We start from the raw sequence: 23,911 nt of genomic DNA, 5'->3' as shown, positions 1-23,911 counted from the left end.
GCAGTATACCTGGCCTATGCTCACTGGATGCCTGTAGCAACACACCCTGCCCTGAGTACCAAAGGTCCCCTTGGGGTCAAAATCGTCCCTGGTTAAAAACCACTGGTTTAGATATGTGCAGTTCTATTCATAGATGAAATGGTAAATCTCTACAAAATAATCCTGTGGCGTGTAGGGACTAGCGGTTGGGGTATAGATAAAACAAGACTGACCATCTGTTGAAGCCAGAGATGGGTTCTTTATGTTTTCTATTTCTATAGATCTTCAGAAATTTTCATAATGCAAAGTTTAGAAGAAGTATTACTATGCAACAGTATAGGTATAAATTCTAGAAGAATGAAACTAGAGTTCAAAGTTTCTATCTATATTTAAAATTTGGGAAAACATTTTGAAAAGACTCAATGAAAATAAAGTCCGCTCCCAACTGTAAGTTTGGGGTTTCTAAAAAGCCCTTGGCTGAAAAATAGGTGGCTTAGTATTTATGATTCTGGGAGGTAAAATAATTTAATTAACCTATAAAAGCCCATGTGAATTATCTTTTTACATTCACTAAAGAAGAGAAAGGGTTCACTAAGGAATCTTCAGAAGGAAAAGGTTCCAGAAAATGTTCGTTTACTCAACACAGCTGAATAGGTTTTTCTCACTCCCTTCTTTAAAATACTTTATCCATGTCATCTTTGTACTAAAGATCTTATAACAACCTCCCTCTAATATATATCATTTTCATATAATGGATATATAAAAAATTAATTCCCAAGGACTATATTTACTTTTCTTTAGCTATTTACCTCTTTCAAAGCTTCACTGTAAAATATTCTATTCCTAAGCTGCTTTCCTCTCCCAGCCCCTAGTATTCTCTTTTTCTGATTGTTTCTAGTAAGAGTGACTAGAGTAATACATGTCCTCGAGATGTGGAAATGATATGTACAATTAAATCTATAAATACTAAGACTGATAGGTAGGAAAAGACTGTTATAATTTTCTTTTTAAAAATGTAAGTACTTACATCTTCAGGTAAAGACTTTACCAATTCACTATGAGCCATAGGTTTGATGCTCAACTGATGGATAATCTCTCGCTTAATTTCATCTGTAGCATTTACCTGTCCAACTCCAGGACTAAATCTCTCTCCTGTTAACAATGAAAAAGTATACTCACTCACACACACATTTAACATAAACACAACACTTAACGTGATACATACTTATGATTCACAGAACACAACACATTTTTCTTTCTGTACAATGGAAAAGCAATGACTGGCCTGGCAACGAGCTAGGGGAGAGGAGCTCCCAACTGTACTTCTGAGTCTCAGGAACAAGTGGTGAGTGCAGGTTTTAGACAGTGGAGAGAACTCTGGTTGATATTTTGAAAGAATAGAATCAGAAGATAGGACGGAATTAGATATAGTAAAGACTTGGAGCAGCAATAGTGGTACCATTTGTCTAGGGGAACTGCTTTCATGCTGGAGAGCCTTCCTCTGTGTCCTATCTAGTGGCAAATAAGCTATCACCTTCTAAGACCTCCTTCACTGGTATCACCTCTTGACAGTTGCCAGGAGTCTCTGTGATATAGACTGTATAGAGACTGAAATAGCAGGTGAGGTAGAAGAAGGTAAATAAAAGAATAGCAAAGATGGAGGCAACAGGACTGAAAGTGTAGGCAATAAGGTGTCTGCATCGATTAGCTATAGGTCTCTGTTAATGTAGAATTGTTATGTCTGAAGTCAGTATGACACTTTTACACCATAAACCATGGAGGGAAACATAACTAAGATATAAAGTAACAGTAAATAGCTCCTAACTATCCTATTCTTGCTAAATTATCCTGCTCCTCCTACCCCCAAAACACTAAGAGTCTTTCACTTCATTCTGCTTCAGCACTTGTATTCTCTTTTCCCCGAAGCAACGGTGCTGTTCCTCTCACCATTACAGTAATCAGAGGGAGAAAAATCTCCTTCCCCTAAAACCGAGTAATCACTCAAACAAAAAAAAACATGGGTGAGAAATTCTGAACTACATGCTACCACAACAGACAATGTAATTTATAAATGTCTCAAAACAATTCAAACTTACCAACCAGCATTATAATGAGGTATAGCATTTCTTCTATTAGAGTATTGTTTTGCTGAACTACATCCTATAACAAGTGGGGGAGGGGGAAAGAGAGAGAATACAGTTCAGAGATAAGAATAAAGATACTGTATTATTTCAATGATTAACGTAACAAAAACTGAAAGCTGTTTCTTTAATGATGTGTTGTGGTCTCATGAAACATACTCTTACCTTATGGGTAGTTTCAGAACTAAGTCTTTTTCCATAGTCTGGAGTACTGAAAATTTGATAAAGTTCAAAGCGACTGAGCATTATCATCAGGAAATGATTTGGATCCATCATGGAGACACCTGTCTTTTTTTTTTTTTTTTTTTTTAGATGAAGAAAAAGAGGAAGGTCAAAAGCACTATTAAACAATCAGTGAGCAATATTTTGGTTTGCGCAAGAGAAAGCTGCTTACTTGTTCACCAATCCCAATAAAAGATGGAAACCCATTAACCCCATTCCCTACTTGTGGTAGCTTTAAGTGTGAACAGGGCTCTAAGCTAGTAAAACAAAACAAAACCACTCCCTAAACCCACACATCAGAATAATGTGGATTTTATGTTCTCTTTTCTCTTAATGGTTTGAATTAATTGTATCCCTCTGGATTCAATTCTAAAGTTTTATTTCAGGTTTCCCTAATGGCATATTCAGGGAATTTATATCTATATAAATAAAGAGATTATATGCAAATTAGGCCGGGAGTAACGACCGGACAGAAGGAGGTTGTGCATGCAGGTGAGGCCCAGAGTGGAGACGGAGAGAGGCAGGGGGCCTGCCCAAGGCGGCGTGGGTCCGGCCCGACCCCCCGCAGGGTGCCTCCTCGCACGATTTCAATTGCGCTCTGGGCCTCTAGTGTTAACATAGTTAAGTATCACAGTTCTTGGAAATCAATTTAAGGGGTTGGGATTTTAGCCAGAGGAGAATGAAGAAAGGATAGCTTTTAGGTTTCTTACTTTAACAACTATATGATAGTTGAACATTTCACCAAGGTAGAAAATCCAAGAGATGAAGAAGGTATGGAGGAAGTAAGAGTTATATTTTGAATATGTTAATGTTAAATCTGAAATGTGTGCAAAAATCTAGATGAAAATGTCCTATAGCCCATTAGTCATATAAGTTTGGAGTTTAGTAGATGGAGCTAGGCTAGATTATAGATCCCAGAGTGCTTATGAGTGTTTGGGTTCTATGGAATAAACAAGAAGAAAAACTCTCCCCATACCATTACGTGTAATGCTTTTAATTCATTACCTGAAGCATTATTATATCCTTGTCAAACATTTCACGTCTGCACTTCACATTATGGTAGTAATAAATCTAAAAAACAAAATTGATTATATTGGGTAAATAGGTTTTCATTTGTGCAGCTCCCTCCTCTCCCCACATTCTGAAAGAGCTAATGGGTTTTGGGCAAGTATGCATGCCCACACACACAGTGTGGTTTCTGCAATAATCCTATCTAATAAGAGAGTAATATGCAAATTAACCATCCTCCCTGTTACACCCACATGCCATGCCCACCAGCCAATCAGGAGCAAATATGCAAATAAACCCAACTAACATGGCTACGGTCACAGAAAGCAGGAGAGAGGCTTGGGTTTCTCTGGCAATGGAGGAAGTCAAGCTTTCCACCAGCTCTTGCTGGCCTTGGCCTCTACTCAGGGCAACAAAGTTTCAATTATAGAAGATACATAAATCCAAACAGAAATCTATGAAGCTGGAAGAGCAGGAGGCTAGGGTTGGCCACCCCCTATGAAGGAAGCCAAGCTTCTGAAGCCCTGGCCTGCCTTGGCCTCCACTCCAGGCTACAAAGTTTCAATTGTAGAAGATACATAAATCCCAACAGAAATGGCTGCCACTACGGAGCAAGAAGAAGGCTTGGCTCTGCTCCAAACTACAAAGTTTCAATTGTAGAAGGTAAATAAATTACAGAAACCAGGGGTTCCACATGGGTTGCCAGAGAGCGTGGCAGGCCTGCAAACCACCACAGGCCCCTCACCCAGGCCACCCCACGTCCCAAGGGAACCCCTACCCTGATCTGGGACACCCTTCGGGAAAAACTAGCTGGCCCCCATCCATGCACCATGCCTCTATCCTATCTAATAAAAGAGTAATATGCAGATTGATCATCACTTTAATACACAAGATGGCTGCCCCCATGTGGACAAAGATCCTGCCCCCATGTGGACACAAGATGGCTACCACAAGATGGCCAGCAGGGGAGGGCAGTTGGAAGAGACCAGGCCTGCAAGGGAGAGCAGTTAGGGGTGACCAGGCCTGCAAGGGAGGGCAGTTAGGGGCAAAAAGGCTGGCAGAAGTGCAGTTAGGCATCAATCAGGCTGAGAGGCAGAAGCGGTTAGGGGCAATGAGGAAGGCAGGTAGGCGAGCAGTTGGGAGCCAGCAGTCCTGGATTGTGAGAGGGATCCCAGACTGGAGAGGGTGCAGGCTGGGCTGAGGGACACCTCCACTGCCCCTGTGTACGAATTTTGTGCACCAGGCTTCTAGTACTCTTAATAAAGATTAACGAATTAAAAATTTCCAGATTTCAGTGGTCACTCCATGGTTCACATTTGGGATCCAATTTTCTGAATTTCTTAACAAAGTTATTTCTATAAAGTTCATAGCTAAGAAAAATGGGGTAAGGTGGGGGGCCGGCAACCTATATCAACCCTTGGTAAGGTTTAAAAACTAAAGCCTCAATTTTGGAGTTATACTAACAGAAATTTTATCTTTAAACCTAATTTAAGAAGATAAAATCTGAATTTTAATTTTTTAAAAATATCCAATTTTGTCCTAAAAATGATTGCAAGTGAAAAATCAAGAAAAGTGCACTCCTGTCTTTAATATTGTTTCTTGACAAAGTACAGATAAAAGTTTTAAAAACTTTTTTGGTTTAACATATTTATTTTCTCAATTTTAATATAGGTACAACTTTCAATGACTAAGTAGATTGAAAACTATATCCTTCACAGAAGCCAAGGAATGAATTGAAAAATCTCCATAGGATTAAAAGACACTTACCTGGTTTACCAGAGAGAACCCATTTCTTCTCCACATTCCAGCATGTACTTGGGCACATAAAACAAGACATCTAAGAGGGTATTCTATCAACATGGGTGGGCTAAGTTCACTCTGTATACACAAAAACAAAAACACAAAGGTCTCAACTCTGAAGAATACCGTTTGATAGAGAAAGAAGTTTTAACTAAAACACAAGTTAAAATTCTTTCAAAGTATGTTTGTGTGGTTAATTTTATGTCAATTGGGCTAGGCCATGGTACCAAGTTTTTTTAAGACCAGTCTAGATGTTGCTCTGAAGCTATTTTGTAGATGTGGTTAATATTTAAATCAGTAGACTTTGAATAAAGCAGATTATTCTTTTTATCAGGGGGTGGGCCTCATCCAATTAGCTGAAGGTCTTAAGATAAAGACTGAGGTCCCCCCAAACGAGAAGAATTTCTGCCTCCAGATTCCCTTTGGGCCTCAGACTGCAATATCAAAGTTGTGAATCTGGTCTGGCCTGTCAAACTGCCCTGCAACCGTATTTTAGACTTGCCAGACCTCACAGCTGCACGAGCCAATTCCTTACAATGAATCATTCTCTGTCTCTTCCTCTCTCCATACATAAACACATGATTGCACACACACACACACACACACACACACACTCTCTCTCCCCCCCCTTTATTGATTCTGTTTCTCTATAAAACCTTGACTAATAAACTTTGTTTCAAAATGATTTCAAGTACATGAAGCATAATAAACAGGCATTTACATTTAAAGTTAATACTACTTACTAGAGGTAGGAGCTCTGGAAATTTATATGCCACTTCACTTTTGCTTAATAAAATATGCAAACCTATATGGAAGAACAAAGAAAATGTATTTTTATAAGTGAAATTCTTTAAGAGAAAAAAAACCCTAAATATTCACTTATCTTTATATTTTTCTTTTCTCTTAGAGAACCTATCATGTTACAAATTATGATATAGAATGAATTACATTAATAAATAAAGCTTTATTCTCATGAATCTCTGTATCAAAGGCACACTTGAAACTAGTCTTAATTACATGTACCAACATAAACTGATAACATTTTCTAAGTAAATGTTAGGCATAGAAACATATCAAGAGCAGCAATATAACTATCCAAGTAATTTATATGTATTTGCCAACTTCACTTGGTAATGGAGTTTCTTCCCATTTAAAGTTCTGTAGTGAGAGATCCTTCTGGACACTGAACAGAGAAACTGGCCCCAGGATTCAGCAGATTGATCCTAACCTCAGAATCAAGTTCTCCAGAAACTTCCAGTTTAGGATCAAAGCTCTTTAGTTCCTAAATGCAAAGGGCTCGTTCATAGCTCAACCTTGGATAACTCTGTTAACTAAGAATTGTCTTGTTTATGTTGTATAAATAGAGAATGCTTTTTTACAATTTATCAATAAACTAGAGGCCCAATGCACCAAATTTGTGCAAGGACCTTGGCCCCTGCCACCACCACGGCCGCCTTTGCCTCGGACCCCGCCTGTCGCTGCCACGGTCACCGCTTCTGCCTCAGCCCCCACACACTGCGGCTTTGTCTGAAAGGAAGGACATCTGGTCTAATTAGCATATTACGCTTTTATTATTAAAAATATTGGCCACTTGGTCAAGCCTGGTTTGAGGCTTTCCTCATCCAAGAAGATTTGCATTATGAATCCCATTCTAATAACATATACAGTACTCTCAACATTTGCCATTCAAGCTCCATTAGCACACACTCCAAGTTATTCTTGAACTGTTTTGGGTATGCTTACTTAGCTCTCCAATTAGATTATAAGCATTCGGGCCAAGGCTTGTCAAACAGAATGAGAAAGAATGCTCAAAAATGTTCAACAAGACCCCTGGCCAGTTTTGCTCAGTGGTTAGAGGGTCACGGGTTTAATTCCCAATCAAGGCACATACCTCCGTTGTAGGTTCCCCAGCACTGGTAGGGGCACGTGCAGGAGGAAACCAATCAATGTGTCTCTCCCCTGTTCCTCCCTCCCTTTCCACTTTTTAAAGAAATCCATAAAAAAAAAATTTCTCAGATAATGATAAAAAAAAAAAAATAAGTTCACTTTAGGGAGAAAAAAACAAAAACAAAAACAAACCTAAAGTGAGGTGAGGGAGCTTAATGAGGTAGGCATAAAATGGTACATTTCAGAGTATTGACTATTTTCTCTGTGGATAATTATCAGTATCAGTTACCACCCACACAACCAGATTTTTAAAGGCAGAAAGCTCAGCAGCTGAGTCTGAGCCAGGACTCACTTTCCTGTATGCCAGTTGAATATCACAACACTATGGTGATACTTGCCCATACTGAGAATCAAGTTCAGTATGCTCATAGCACTTTCAAACAACAAAACCGGGCCTGAATAAGTTACAGGAATTAAGAGGTTTCTTCTTACATTCTCAATGTCAGTCTAGGTAGTTATATGCTATATACTACTGATATTCAGATGTCTAAGTTATATCACCATGATTGCAATAACAACCCAAAAGCCTTCAGAAATGAAAAAGGGATTGTTACTATTGATCCCACGGACACTGAAAGGATAAAAAAGGAGTACTATGAACAACTCTATGCCCACAAGTTTGATACCTCAGGTGAAAAGGACCGATTTCTTGAAAAAGAAAAACTATCAAACTCACACAAGCAGAAATGGATAATTAGAACCAGCCTATATCTACTAAAGAATTGATTCAATAATTGATTCTATCATCATTGATGTTTTGAAATCTCTCTCCTTTCCTTTCTGACAAATTAAAGAAAAGAAGGAAGGAAGGAAGAAAGAATACCAATTCACCACAATCTCTTACACACACAACCACTTCCACATCATATTATTACTGAGTTAGCTACACACTTAAGATAAAACACAAATTCTGCAATTACTAAAAATAGCTAGCTTCAGATCTTCTCTTTTCTAATCTGGAACTAAAGGAAACAATAAATATTACGTGTGTAGGACAAGCATTCCTGAATCAAGAAATATGAAAGGAAGTATACTGAAATGAGTCTGCAGAGATGGATAAGTACATTTCAAAGTTTTTGGCTGCTGCAAGGTGGCAGCTTCAAATATTCTACCAAGAATAAATGGCTTGTAAATCAACTTTACAATGAAAAAAATCATCACCCCACCTTGGGGCTCACTCTTGACCTACTGCTTAAAAAGCGTATTAATAAATGATTAAGAAACAGTTTATGAGATAAAACCTAGGGTGGTTTCAATTTGTCAGCAATCACTTAAGCAAACTTAATTATAATATCTATCTCATAGACTGATGTGATGATTAAATAAGTTGACATACATAAAACTCAGACTGTGAGGTAGATATTCAACAAACATTAACCACACAAAAACACACAAAACACACACACACACACACACACAAAAAAAAAAAACCACACAACACCTCAAAACAATTTAAAATATATTTTCAGAGTTTTCATGGGGAGAAATGCTTTACCTGCAAGTAAGCGAGTAACTGGGAGGTGAATGCTAACTTTTTTTTGAGAGACACAGTATCTGATAGTTTCCACTGAATGTCCACAAATGCTTAATGTGACTGGCTGTTCACCATCAGTAAAACCACCATGACACTGCATCAATACAGCAAGGCATTTCTTGTAAGCTTCAATTAACACTTTTTCCTTAAAAAAAAAAAAGTATTTTGTAAGTTATTCCAAAGTGAAATTTTTATAAAATTGAATAAAGCACATCAAATTCAACAATGAGTAAGTACCTCAAATATTAATTCAGGCAAAATCAAGCCTAATCATCCCTTCCCAACCTGGTCTCTCTTCCGGTGCTTGTCTCAGTGAATGAAATCTCTACAGCTATGAAATCTAGGAGTTATCCCAATATCCTCCTTTCTGTCATTCCTCACTGTCCCATCTACCAAGCTATCAATTTCATCTTCTAAATTTCTTTCAAACCTGGCCACTCATTATATCTCCAGTAACTCAAAGGAAAGCCAATTCTATTATAAATTCACTCTATTATAAATTCCCTACTCTTGCTCCCCTCCATATAAAGCAATTTTTAAAAATGCATAAATGGGACTATGTCACCTTTCTCCTTGGTAGTCTCTAATGGGTTCCCACTTCAATTAGAATAAAATCCAAACTTTCTTCCATGGCCCCCAAGGTCCTGCAAAATTTACTTAAAAATCTGTCCACTTCTCTACTTTTAACCTCTACGCTCCAACCAGAGACTTCTCACAGCTCCCCCAACAATACTTCTCATCACAGAGCATGATTAAACTGTCCCTCAGTCAGGAATATTCTTTACTGTTTGATCAGTTAACTCTGACACATAGCTCAGATCTAATGGAAGCCTTCTCTGACTTCTCAACTTAAACAAGCTCTCATCTAGATTTTATAATCAAAATAAGAACAAAATAATTTTAAGATAGGACAAATATACCAATAGTAAAACTTTATTTTTGGATAAATTTAGAAATTATTATTTTTATATGCTCAAAATCTAAATGGGATAATGGAAGAAATAAAGACAGAAATATAAGAGAAAGAAAGTGTGGATTATTCCTCCTCTATATATTTTCCAAGTTTTTTAAAAAGACTTTAGAATTTTAACTTTTACTGAATTAATAGGTAGAAGTGAAAAATACACGCTTTTATGAGCTAAGTATCTCCACTATCCTCCCCGAAGCTCCTCAAAATTTACTTAAAAATCTGTTTATTCCCCTTCTCCTCCATCTTTCCCTATCTCCTATCCCTAAAAGAAACTCACGTCTAAAGCACACCAGTCCTGCATCATGGAAATAACATGTGTTAATTTCATCTGCAATGTGAAGGCTGCTTCCCATTCTGGTTCCATTTCAATATGCTGTCCTACTTGACGTGTAACAGGATCCATTCCCTTAAAGAAAGTGAAAAGATTTTAAATGAGTTGAAGTTATATTTGTTCTCTTACATGAAAACTTAAAAAATAATGTAGAGGAAATACATACTGATCACACAAGCATAAGAATTTTCAATAGTATGAGAAAGTTCAACTTCTTTAATTATTCTCTAAAATATACATTAAAAATCCCAGTAAAGTATATAGCAAATTATTTTAGAGGCAATCTTCCCTAAGTTTTAAACAATAAGAGAATAATTTACTGCAACAATCTTTCGAATTCTGTTTTAGGTCTGTTATCTATAGGAAAATTATTGGAAGAAGTCTGATAAAATGTTACTGAACTTATAAATGTATTTTATTCAAAATGACCAAAATAGGTATTATTTCTATAGATACCCCAAACACCACAAAACATATAAGTATTATTATAAATTTAAACACCAGAGAAAAATTTTAAATGAACATTCTAACCTACACCTAAAAGAACTAGATAAAGAAAACAAGAAAGGCCCAGAATAAGTAGAAGAAAGGAAATTACAAAGATCAGAGCAAAAATAAATGACATAGAAACTGTAAGAAAATACTATAAATAACTACATGCCACAAATTGAACAACCTGGGTAAAATAGACAAATTCTTAGGAACATCAAATCTTCCAAATCTGAATATGAAGAAAAACCAGAACAGGCCAATAACAACTAATGATATTGAAGCAGTAATTAAAAAAACTCCCAGCAAAAAGTTTTGGACTGGATGGCTTCACAGGCAAATTTTACAAAATATTCTAAGAAAATTTAACACTTATCTTCCTCAAATTATTCCAAAAAACTCAAGACGAGGGAAGACTTTCAAGCTCTTTTTATGAGGACAGCATTATTCTAATTAAAAAACAACAACAGATAAAGACACTACAAAGAAAAAAAATGATACGCCAGAATCTTTGACGAACATAGATGCTAAAATCCTCAACAAAACATTAGTAAATCAATAAATGTGATGTATCACATAAACAAAATGTAAGATAAAAATCACATAATCATATCACAGATGCAGAAAAAGCATTTGATAAAATTCAGCACCCATTTATGATAAAACTCTCAGCAAGCAAAGTGGGAATACAGGGATCATACATCAACATAATAAAGGCTATTTATGAAAAACCTACAGCCAACATCATATTCAATGGGCAAAATCTAAAAGTGTTTCCCTTAAATTAAGAAACAATACAAGCACGTCCACTTTCACAACTCTTATTCAACATAGTACTGGACACCAAGGCCTTGCCACAGCAATCAGACAAGAAGAAATAAAAGGCATTCAAATTGGAAAGAAGGAAGTAAAACTATATGGAGATTATATGATATTGTATATAGGTAACCTTAAAGACTCCAACAAAAAGCTATTAGATCTAATAAATGAATACAGTAAAACAGCAGAATATATCATTAATATTAAGAAACCAGTGGGGCATTTTTATATACCAATAAAGATCAGAAAGAGAAACTAAGAAAACAATCCCACTTATTGTAACAAGAAAATAAAGTACCTAGGAATAAATTTAACAAAAGAGATAAAAGACCTGTACTTATAAAATGATAGAATATTGAAAAAAGAAACAGAGGAAGACACAAACAAGTGCAAGCATATACTTTGTTCATGGGTTGGAAGAATTAACATCATTGAAGTGTCCATATTACCCCAAGCAATGTATACATTCTGTGCAATTCCTATAAAGTACCAATGGTACATTTCACAGATTTATAACGAATATTCCAAAAATTTATATGAAACTTAAAAAGACCCTGAGTAGCCTCAGCAATCTTGAGAAAAAAGGACAAAGTTGGAGGGAACACAATAGCAGATATCCAACTCTAGTACAAAGTCACTATAACCAAAATAGCCTAGTATTGGCACAAGAACAGGAGTTATAGATCAATGGAACAGAACAGAGCCCAGAAATCAATCCATGCTTTTATGGCCAATTAATATTTGACAAAGGAGGCAAGAGCATAAATGGAGACAAGACAGCATCTTCCTTCCTTCCTTCCTTTCTTAAAATATAGTTTTTAAAAACATGATGAGATTAGCCAAAGAACATATATGTATAACCTATGATCACAGACAACAGTGTGATGAAGGCCAGGGGAGAAGAGTCAGGGATTGGGAAGAGGTGGACAAAGAGGGGGAAAATAGGGGATATCTGTAATAGTGTGAACAACAACAAATTAAACAAAAAATCACTACCAACACGGAACTCGAGTATTTTCTAAAAACAGTAAGTCAACTATGTGTATTCCTTTCTTAAGAAAAACCAGATAGTTACTAAAAGAATCATAACACCGCTTAGATTTACTGAGGTGTCATCCATCTCCTCAAAGTTAAAACTAGTTATATATGCCAGTTTGTTTCTGTTTCTAGATTATATTCTGTATATGAGGTGTTTCTAAATGAGATAATTAAACAGAGGGGGAAGAGTTCTATACTATATTATATAAATATCTAAAGGAAAAAGAAGTATGGAAACATTAAAAAAATCCAAACATTATAGTTTCTTAAATAACTGACAATACTTCCATATATGCATATTAAAAAAACTTGCAACCTCCAAAGAAAGAATGTAGATGGTGACCAAAAGAAAAACCCAATACAAAAGACATGAGCGCCCTGGTTGGATGGCCCAGGTGGTTGGAGTGGCATACCATGCAGCAGGAAGTTGCGGGCTTGATTCCCGGTCAGCACACATACCGAGGTTGTGGGTTCGATCCCTGATCAGGCATATAGGGGAGGCAACTGATAGATGTTTCTCTCCCCCATGGATAACAAACAAACAAAATAAACATGTCCTGGGGTATTAAAAAAAAGGAAAAACAATGCCAGAACCTTTGGTAGGATTTCATTCATTCTACACCTTTCTAAGAATTGCAAATTAAAGAGGTGCTTGTTGGTCCAAATTGTAGCCATATAAATCATTCTTTTGGAGATGTGCCCAAAGGAAATAAAACCATAGACAGAAAGGTGTTCACTTCAATGAAAAAAAAAAAAAAAAAGGAAGAAAGAAAAGAAAAAGGAGAGGGTTTCCTTTTAAAAATCTATCAGTTTATGCATACCTGCATACATTTGAGTAATTCCAAAAAGGCATCAAATCCTTCTAGGAACTTCTGCCTGAGGTCATCTGACCATTCAGTTGGTTTACTAATCAACACATACCTAAAAAAGAGAAAAATACCAATGAATATATAGATAAACGCTGACATTTTACAAGTTGCAACTGGTTTGATAATTAAACAAAAACTTACTTTAGGTCTAAAATAAGGCTCTGAACTCTTCTAAATTTGAAGGCTTGTAAAGCAGTATATCGTTCAAACTGAAATCTACCCTGGGAATCTCGATGTCTCAAATGATCCATAAAAGTCTTAATGATAATGGTCAGCAGGTTTTCTTCTGTGATGAGCATTCGAGCCTAGAACAAAGGGTAACAGACCACATGGTAATCAAAACCTATTTACTAGGAATCTAAGAAAACGTCACCAACTTTGGTTAGTTTTCAGTTTATAGCTTTTTAACATAATCAGAGTATGATAAAATAAATAATACATTACTGTGTATTTCTAAATAACAATTACTTACTCCATTTGCCACTTGTATGAAGCAACAATTATATCATGGAGAAAGATGCCAGAATGTTAGGAGACACATCCAAGGCTCATTATTCAAAGACAATTCAGGGTGGGGGCCTGAACCAGGCTGCAAATTTTCCTTAACTGAGATATTTAGCCACCTATAATGGTATGGTATAATTACTCTAGAATCCAGAGGTTTATTATCACATGTTCTATAGAAGTTAGTATCTCTATATATAAAATCCTAAGCAACTATTACAACCAAACTATCAGAACAACCGGTTGCTATGACACACATTGACCACCAGGAAGCAAATGCTCAACGCAGGAGCTGCCCCCTGGTGGTCAGTGTGCTCCCACAGCCAACCTTCCCCACCAGCCAATCTCCTGTGGTTCCTGCCCCTGGCCAGCAGGCCCCAATTTCCTGATCATGGCTAGGCCCTGAACTGGGACGGAGAATCAGGGGTGGGTGGCGGTGGACGCAACCCCTTTTCCAGGGGCTTGGTAGCCAACTTCCTGTGCCCCGTCCCTCCCCACAGCAGACAGGCCCCATGGTGGCATGGCTATGAGGGAAGGAGGAGGGGCGGAAGGTGGGGAACTGCACAGTGGCGGGGCGCCAATGATGGTGGTGTCGGCATTCAGCGCCCATTCCTTCTGTGGCTGGCCTGGTGACCATCACCTCCTCTCCTGACCCCACTGGGGGCTTCAGGCCCCAGACTGTGATGGAGAACCAGGGGTGGGTGGCAACGAATGTGGCCTCATTCCCAGGGGGGCTGAGGGCCACCTCCCTCCTTGGGGCTGGTGGCCAACCTCCCATGCCCCATTCTTGCCCCGGTCAGCAGGCCCCGATCGGCCCGCTGCCTGCCCACTGCGGTGGCGGCGTGGTGGAGTGGGAAGGAGGAAGGGGGAGGCGGGGAACCACATGTTGGCAGGGCGCTGACATTGGTGGTATTGGTGTTGGGTGTCTGTTCTTTCCTCGCCCGGCCCGATGAATGTTGCCTCCTCTACTGACTCCACTGGGGCCTTTGGGCCCCAATTGGCCCTGATCACTGGCCAGGCGTAGGGACCCCACCTGTGTGTGAATGTCATGCCCTGGGCCTCTGGTTTATATATAATAACAAATATTCATATTCACATATGTGCACATACTGTATATACATTTATAATAGCTGGATTAAGTGTTAAGTGGATAAAAGTACAGATATGTATAATTATATCCACCCCATCACCAAGAACAGCATATTATAAATACTGTTCTATGTTCTACACTTTATTCCACTTAATATATTTTAGAGATTGTCCCATATCAATTCATATAAATTCCTTTATTCTTTGTAACTATCACTAGGTATTATTTGGTATCATACTTTATTTAGCCAGGCCCTTACTGGTGAGACATTTGTTTTTCCCCAGCCTCATTTATTACAAAAGATACTACAACAAATATCTACTCTATACAGTTGAAAGAATATTTGTAATTTCCTAAAAGTGGAATTACTGTGTTAAAGTGTATGTACATTATAACTTTTGACTGATATGACCAAACTATCCCCTCAAAGAACCTTTCCAATATATGTTCATCTACAATGTGTGATTTCTCCTCGCCCTCAATAATGCAATGTAATTTCAAACACTTTGATGTCTATCATTCTAATGGTTTTAATTTACATACATTACTATAAGGTTAAAATTATTTAACAATTTGCATTTCCTTTCTTGCTCCTCAGCAAGTTACAAAAGTCTAATATTACTTTGAATGTCACATATTACTCTGATATAAAAGATCATGGATTTCTCTGCACTTGTATAGTTTAACTATGTTCCAAGCTGTTGTTGGTGCTAGGTGACTGTTTAACTAGATCTTACATTAGCCAATATCAGGTTTATTAGCAATATAGAAAGCTGCATCAGAAAGTAGGACCAAGAAAAAAAAAAAGCAGGACCAGCCCTGGCCAGTGTGGCTCAGTTGCACTGAAAGGCTGCCAGTTCCATTTCTGGTCAGAGCACATGACGAGATTGTGGGCTAGATCCCCTGTAGGGTGTGAAAAAGGCAGCCAATCAATGTTCTGCTCTCACATGGATGTTTTTCTCTCCCTTCCTCTCTAAAAATCAATTAAAAAATCTTTAAAAAAAAGAGGGGGGGGGACACGACCCAAAAATGCAAAAGAAAGAAGTCTGAGACTATAGTGAAGTTGTATTCTAATGTAGAGATTAAATTCTAAGGTTATCAGATAAGGAGAAAAAAATATATAAATCAACAGGGATTAACTGTTGAAAACTGAGGTCAAGTTTGAAGGAGGGGAGGTGTTAACAGATTGAGTAAAAAGGTTTTCCTTTTTTTTTTTTTCATGCTATATTAGTTGATTTTGATGAAGAAGTTAAGTGAATATAATGCAATTTCGCTAACCAAGGGAAAACACTGTAGAGCCTGCTTACAAAACTTATAACAGGCAGTAAAAGGAAGTTTGGTGGAGTGACAACTTAATATTGGTGTAATGTAAATTTCACCAACTGAGGCACTTACTAGCAATTTCAGTTTAATATGAATGTTAGAAGAGATGGCTCATCCACTACATAGGCTTGGATTGGATTCTAACTTCTTTACTGTCTGTACTAAGGGACCACCCCATTAAAGTAGGGAATTTACTAAGGCATTTCTACTTCTAAAAAGATAACTAAAGAAAGTGTGTATTTTTCAGGATACAACAGAAAAGAAAAACTTTAAGTGCTTGTCTGTACCACCTCATGCCTAGATTGGTGCTAACTTGCAATGAGAGCCCTGGCTGGTGTGGCTCAGTTGGCTGTGTGTTGTCACATGCACCAAAAGGCTGCCGGCTCGATTCCCAGTAAGGGGAAGGGGAATGCAGGAGGAAGCAATTGATGCTTTTCTCTCTCTTTCTTCCTCCCCCTTCCACTCTCTCTAAAATAAACAAAAACATATATTTAAAAAAGGCAACGAGAAAGAGAGAATGGGGTAGAAATCATATTTAAAGACAGAATGGTTCCAAAATTTGAAAAGTAGAAAGACCTCAGACTAGAGATTTAATATCTACAAATCATAGTATTTATAAATATAAAGAAAACCACATCTAGGTAAATCACAGTAAAACTGCTGAGATCTAAGGTAAATGTCAGTAAAGCATTATTAGGTATTCCAAGTGACTATGAATGAAAAGTGGTAAATATTAATAAAAAAAATCGAACAGTAAGAACAAAACTATAGATGATCATATAATGGTATTCTCAAGACTGGGAATTGAGTCTGCAACCCGGGCATGTGCCCTTGGCTGGAATCAAACCTGTGACCCTTCAGTCTGCAGGCCAATGCTGTAATCACTGAGCCAAACCAGCTCAGGTTGAAATGAATTATTTATTTATTTTATGAATTTACTGGAGGCCTGGTGCATGGATGTGTGTACTGGTGGGGTCCCCACACTGGTGCACAGTCAGGGTTGGGAAAGGACTGCGGGAGGGCTCCAGGGCATGTCCGGTCCATTTCACCCAGTCCCACTAGCCTGTTTCACCCAGTCCTGATCGGCCAGAACCTAGCAGCAAGCTAACCTACTGGTTGGAGAGTCTGTCCCCTGGTGGTCAGTGCGCATTATAGCTATTGGTTGGATGGTCGAATGGTTGCTTAGGAAGGTAAGTAGGTAGATAGATTTTTGTTTTGTTTTGGAATGTATTTAAAACACACAACAACCTTCACTTTAGGGTTCAGGTAAGATGGAGTAGATGTACTTTTCTCTAGTACATTTTCCCACTAAGTACAACTAAAAACTCTGGACATTATATGCAAAAGTAACACCAAAGACTCTGAAAAGCAGTGAGGACCTTGAATTCTGAGGTCTAGGGACCTCAGAATCCAACAAACGACATGGGAGAATTCTTTGTTTTCACTTCGTATATCCCAGACATGGAGCTGAAGAAGTTCGCAATCTGCAAATGCCAATGGGAACAGACTTAAAAATTTTCTTTTTAAAAATGCCCTGATAGCCGAAACCAGTTTGGCTCAGTGGATAGAGCGTCGGTCTGCGACTGAAAGGTCCCAGGTTCGATTCTGTCAAGGGCATGTACATTGGTTGCGGGCACATCCCCGGTGGAGGGTGTGCAGGAGGCAGCTGGTCAATGTTTCTCTATCAATATTTCTAGCACTCTATCCCTCTCCCTTCATCTCTGTAAAAAAATCAATAAAATATATTTAAAAAACAAATAAATAAAAATGTCCTCATAAAAGCCTGTTCTCTCTAGCCACAGGAAAGAAATAACTTAACAAAACTTTCAGATAATAACCACTCCACTCTAATAAACCCCCACAGAAATAAATTGGGGCTCTATTCCCACTGACACCTGCAAAGGCAGAGTGGAGAATCTACACTTTTATTCTTAAGAGGCAGAAATGTGGTGCTTGACTACAATTTAGGATGCATGTCATAACCTCCAGGGCAATGTTGCTCAAAATATGGTCCACAGACGAGCAGTCTAAAAACTGCTTTTTGCCCGTTGTGATGAGAAGTTGGCAACAAGATAAAATCAACTACTTGTAACAGTTCAGTTGACATTATTTTTCATAGCAAGATTTTCTAAAAAACTAAAAAAATAAATAAATGTTTTAAGAAGGAGAGAAAGGAAGGGGAGGAGGGAAGATACATTGATTGGTTGCCTCCTGCATGCATTCCAGTTTTCTGGGGATCAAACCTGAAACCCAGGTATGTGTCTTTGACCTGGAATTGAACCTGAGACCCTTCGGTGTTTGGGCTGACCACTGAGCAATACTGGCTAGGGCCACAGCAAGATTTTAAAAAATATATATATATTTTATTGATATTTTACAGAGAAGAAGAGAGAGGGATAGAGAGTTAGAAACACCGATGAGCGAGAATAATCAATCAGCTGCCTCTTGTACACCCCCCACTGGGGATGTGCCCGCAACCAAGATACATGCCCTTGACAGAATCAAACCTGGGACCTTTCAGTCCGCAGGCCGAAGCTCTATCCACTGAGCCAAACAGGTTTCAACTCATAGCAAGATTTTTGTTGAAAACAGTAATGTGTGTTTCACGTTCTGGTACAAACTGTTTATCTTTTCATAACTGACACTTGGAATAAAACTGCTCTAGAGAGACCCTTAAAAGTATTAAATGAATGTACATGTAACAAATTAATAAAAGGAAAAATAAAAAAATAAATATTTAATCCAAAAGAAGGTAAAAAAGGAGAGAAAAAGAAACAAGATAGGCGGGTTAAACAGAAAAAAATCATAAGGTGGTAAATATAAATCTAAATATATGGGTAATTATATTAAGTGTGCAGAAAACTAAAATATTAAGAGTGTCAGGTTAGATAAATAACAAAACCCAAATACATGCTTTTTATAAGCAATACAACTTAAATATAAGGGTATAGAAAAGTAAAAAATATAACAAAGGAAAATATACACTATGCAAACACTATCCAAAAGAAACCGGTTATGCTATGATATCAGATAAATTAGACTGCAAGGCCAGAACTATGGTTTGAGATGAAAAGATATAATCTATATATATAATATATATAAAAAGCCAGTGTCCCTAAAGATTGGAACAAAACGACCTGTCGCCATGAGGAGGCATTAACCACTTCTCAGTCCCTCCCCGCACCCTGCCTGTGAGCAGGCTGAACTGCTGACCTCTTGGTCCCTCCCCCGCAGGATCCAATGGATCAGTGATGGTGAACAGGGGAATTGGGGCTGGTGGTGGGAGGACCCACTGGCTGTCAGGCTGTTGGGATCACCAGGTCATCCCCGCTGCTCAGGGAGTCAGGTCTCTGGGAAAGAGGGCTTCAGCAATTTCACTTCCATGCACATGCACCAGGCCGGCCAATGATGGAATGCGCTGCCCGCTCGGGGCCACTCATGCGGGCGCACCAAGCAGCCTCTGTCAGCGCCTCAAGCACCAGCAGCAGTGGCAGCAGCATCAGTGCTAGTGGCCCAAGCAGACAGTGCATTCCATCAGCTCTCCTGTGCCCACTTTCACGCAGGCCTGAGCAGCCTGGGATGACCTGGTGATCCCAATGACCTGACAGCTCGGCAGCAGAGGCAGCATTCGGCCTGGGGACCCTACCCGCATGATTTAATCATGTGCTGGGCCTCTAGTATATATATAAAAGGCTAATACGCAAAGCGACCCTTGGGAGTTTAGTAGTTCGCTATGATGTGTGCTGAGCACCAGGGGGTGACACGAAATGAAGGAAGGCCCCAGCCGGCAGCCAGCAACTGGGGAAGGGAGGCCCCGGCCAGCAGCCGGCAGCAAGAAGGCCCCGAATGGCCGATTGGCGGCCAGGCCTAAGTACCCTAACCGTGCATGAATTTCATGCACTGGGCCTCTAGTTCATATATAAAAGGCTCAATTTGGAAAGTATGATTCTAAATTTGTATCCATTCAATCAATCATATTGCTTTAAGATATATGAAGCAAAAACTTAGAGAAGTAAAAGGAGAGAAATCAACAATCATTGTGGGAGATTATTAACATTAATTCATAGAACAAGTAGTTAAAATAAATGAGTATATAAAAGACTTATACAGTGAAAATGAACAAACTTGACCTAAGTGACATGTATAAATACTATGTCCAATAATAAGAGAATATTCATTGCTTTCCAGTTCACATTGAATATTTACCAAAGCTGATAACATTATGGGTCATAAAATCAAGTCTCAACAAATTTCAAAGGACAAGGATCAGAGTATGTTCTCTAACCACAGCGAAATTAAGTTAGAAACTCATAACAAAATTATTAAAAAATGCCCAAATGTTTCAAAATTTAGCAATATACTTCTAAAAAGAATAATCACAAAGAAGAAAAAAAGTAGGTCAAAGAAGAAATCACTAAGGAACTTGGTTTTATTAACTAAATAATAAAAATATGACATAAACTTGTGGGATGCAGCTCAAAAAATAGTTTAGATAGAAACTTAAGCCCTAAGTGCTTATCAGAAAAGAAAGGCTGAAAAAGTCAATGATTTAAATATCTCAAGAAATAAGAAAAAGAACGGTAGTCACCCTGAAAAACAAATTTTTTCTCAGAAAGCTTTTAATATTTCACCATTACATAAAATGTTTCCTTTGGATTTTTACTTTTTGTTTTGGCTTTAGGTCCTTTATCAGATTAAAGACTTTCTCTTTCATTCCTAGTTTGCTATGAGGTATTTTTATTTGTCTTAATTCATAAGTATTTAATTTTCATGAATTCAGGAAAAGCATTTGATATGATTTTCCCCTCCTTTTTTGTTTGTTAAATAAGGTGAATTATGCCAATTGATTTTTTTCAAATGTTATACTACTCCTGATTGTGATGTATTATCATTTTAAAAAAATATTACTTGATTCAATTTGTGTGATCTCATTTGTGATAACTAGATGGTAATTTTCTTTTCTTGTAATTGTTTTTTTGGCTTTTGGTATAAAGATTACACAGGACACAGTTAAATTGGCAAGTACATACTCTTTCTCTGTCTTCAGAGAAACTTACGTAAGACACTTACTATTTCTTTCTTAAATATTTAGAAGAATTCCCCAGTGCAGCCATTCTAGCCTAGGAATTTCTTTATGAGAAGATTTTTATACTAATTAAAAATTTCAATTTCTTGTTTTTTCTTTTCATAACTTGTGTTTTTTTTCCCTGGGAATTTCATCTAAATTTCTAATTTTATTAAGTTGGTCCTCATATTATTTTATTTTCTATTCTCTGTTTTTTTTATTAGCCTTAATAGAGATTTATCCCTCTTTTCTGGTCTTTTCAAAGTACCAACTTTTGGTTGTGTTGATTTTTCTCTTTTGAACATTCACTTTGTTTTATTAATTTCTGCTCCTTATTATTTCCCCTTTTCTACTTTCTTTCTTCTTTTTTTATGTCTTCGTTGATTATACTGCCGTATCTTAATTAGGGAAAGGGACTTCTCAAAATGTAAGATTATATACACAAGCTGTATGTTCCTAATGGATAAATTTGTTAGATCAATCAGCTTAATTTTAATTCCTCAGTTCAAGACCTCAGGGAAGTACCTTGAGATAGTACAGATGATGGTAAATTACTTTTCCAGATTACATATTTGAGGGTATGTTCTAGTATGGTTGAAGGGATCTAAAGTCTGATCACCTATTAATAGGATATTATTCTATTCAGCAATATACAGATCTTAGTTCTCTATTATTTTAAGGCTTTATTTTTAGTAATGGAAAACAAAAAAGTTCTTCTTGGTTTTTCAGTACTTACAAGTGAAGGAACTGTGAATATCTGAACCGAGAGGTCTGCGATTGAAAACTCTCTGTCGTGGTCATCTGTCACATAATCACTCTGCAAACGCTCATAGTTCTATTAAGAAGGCAAAAAAAGGCAAGGAGTGCCAGCTATCAGTTACAAAGGAAAGGCAAGCACTACTCACCAGAGTAGGTGCGGTGAAGAACTGGACAGACAGAGCAGTCGCGGACACTGCTCGCTCGTGATCATCCTCCATAAAATCTCTCTGCAACTGCTGGTAATTCTAAACAACAAGGGGGAGATTCACCTCTAATCCACACTGACCAAATGGTTAAGGATAATAATGAAAAATCAGTGCTAGAGGTGTCAGAGATAACACGCACTGACACATAAGAATGATAACTGGAATAATTTCTACTCAATAAAATGTGTATAAATATTGACTCACTGGACAATCCGTTAAAACACAAATGGCAGTTTATGAGCTGAGATGGGAGTAACAACCTGGGATACAGTGGGGCTACACCATAGTGCTTAGCACCATCACTGATAAAACCAGACTGTATTACTTCTGGATGTATATCAGAATCACCTGATGGCTCTTTCAAGGTAAAAGTGCTTGGGCCCCATTCTTGGTGATTCTGCTTTAGCAGATTTGTGAATAGTACAAACACATATATTTTGAAAAAACTTCCCAATGATTCTTACACACTTCCTTAGTTAAGAACTCCTAATTTAGATAGATAATAAAAATAGCCATTAGCTTAATCATATGCTGCTAAAAAGAACAGAATTCAACAATATCAACAATCTAGAGTTCATGATTTTTAAATCACATCCTTATATACACATGGTTTCAACTAAGATGAGCTCTTCATTGTATAAAATTTAATAGAAATACCACCATAATTCACAATGAGATAGGTTTAAATTTTCATTTATCGTCTCATATCTTACATATCATACATATTCATGATATTCACATTATAATGGGAGACAATGAACAAGAAAAGCCTCACAGAATTTTATTCTATTAATAAGAGATAAAAAGATCATTTATGAAGTTTCTTAGAATTTAAAAGCAACACACTGACATATTACTTTAGCTGCTAATTTTACAAAGGCCAGATATAATCACGGGCAATAGTTACTAAGTATACAACATGATGATGTTAATCTTCAGGTCTGAGAAATGACTTACCTTTGCAAATCGAACAGCAAACAGTTTCTTGTATTTCAAATCCATCAGCAGACTGCTCATGAACAACTGGTGGTACACGCTCCTCGCACCTTTACAAAGGGAGCAGGTGTGAGAGAGGGCATATAAAACAAACCGAAAATTACATTCCCCAAGTCTTACATGGACAACTGTATTTTAAATCTCAAGAGCAAAACTACATGTGTTACTTACTGTAAAATATTTATAACCTGCTTTTTTAATAAAAAATGCATTTTTCTCAATATACTTTCTAACAAAATATAAAGGTTATTTAATTTGGGTCATGGACCCCAGAGTCTGTCTGTTTGTTTTTCCCCCAAAGAATAAGACTGCATATGCTAATCTGAAAAACCATACTTAAGAAAACTTAACATCCCAGTTACTTATATAGGTGCCCATATACCTGAAAAGTAGTTAAGAGACTCACCTTTCCACAATTTGGAATCACTGAGCATCAATCTATCCACGAGAGAAGAATTTTCACCATCTGGCCCTTCTTGTAAACCAACTTGACATAAAATTCGGCGAAGACCATCTTAAACAGGAAGAAAAGTAGTCATGAAATAGTAACTTCCAATATTGAACTAAAATTTTAGTAAAAACGTTCAAATAAATCTATGGAGTTTTACATGTTTTTATTTAAGATAAAACTAAATCAGAAAAAGTAAACATATTAATGATTTTATTAATATTTTCATAAAAAGGAGGAAAATTCCAAATCTTGCATTTTACACAAATTCTTATTCAGGAACATCAAAATATATGTCTATCAGAAAAACAATGACCTCTTATGCTGTAAAGAATTTAAAGAGCAGCTCAGCTGGGGTTGCTAAGTGGTTGGA

The 23,911-nt window shown here is 37.3% G+C and overlaps 1 protein-coding gene across 7 annotated transcripts in view; it reads right to left on the bottom strand.

Annotated features, from left to right (window-relative positions):
• Positions 1-23,911, bottom strand: part of UBR2 (ubiquitin protein ligase E3 component n-recognin 2) — a 115,897-nt gene that overhangs the window by 45,162 nt on the left and 46,824 nt on the right. For 5 of the 7 annotated variants that reach the window (XM_084890244.1, XM_084890242.1, XM_084890243.1 and 2 more), the window contains exons 9-21: positions 23,497-23,604; positions 23,052-23,140; positions 21,866-21,964; positions 13,289-13,452; positions 13,100-13,199; positions 9,879-10,007; positions 8,593-8,776; positions 5,894-5,955; positions 5,118-5,228; positions 3,348-3,413; positions 2,286-2,408; positions 2,076-2,139; positions 1,007-1,131 (exon numbers count right to left, since the gene is read on the bottom strand). In XM_084890244.1, the coding sequence (XP_084746370.1) occupies positions 1,007-1,131; positions 2,076-2,139; positions 2,286-2,408; positions 3,348-3,413; positions 5,118-5,228; positions 5,894-5,955; positions 8,593-8,776; positions 9,879-10,007; positions 13,100-13,199; positions 13,289-13,452; positions 21,866-21,964; positions 23,052-23,140; positions 23,497-23,604 (1,424 nt within the window). Of the gene's footprint in view, positions 1-1,006; positions 1,132-2,075; positions 2,140-2,285; positions 2,409-3,347; positions 3,414-5,117; positions 5,229-5,893; positions 5,956-8,592; positions 8,777-9,878; positions 10,008-13,099; positions 13,200-13,288; positions 13,453-21,865; positions 21,965-22,034; positions 22,134-23,051; positions 23,141-23,496; positions 23,605-23,911 lie in introns of all 7 variants that reach the window. The other 2 variants (XM_084890239.1, XM_084890241.1) reach the window with 1 other exon arrangement.

This window comes from Pipistrellus hanaki (genome assembly GCF_964339955.1).
Source record: "Pipistrellus hanaki genome assembly, chromosome: 7".
NCBI lineage: Eukaryota > Metazoa > Chordata > Mammalia > Chiroptera > Vespertilionidae > Pipistrellus > Pipistrellus hanaki.
The sequence above is the reverse complement of the archived record's forward strand: the minus strand, read 5'-3'. Positions and strand labels throughout refer to the sequence as shown.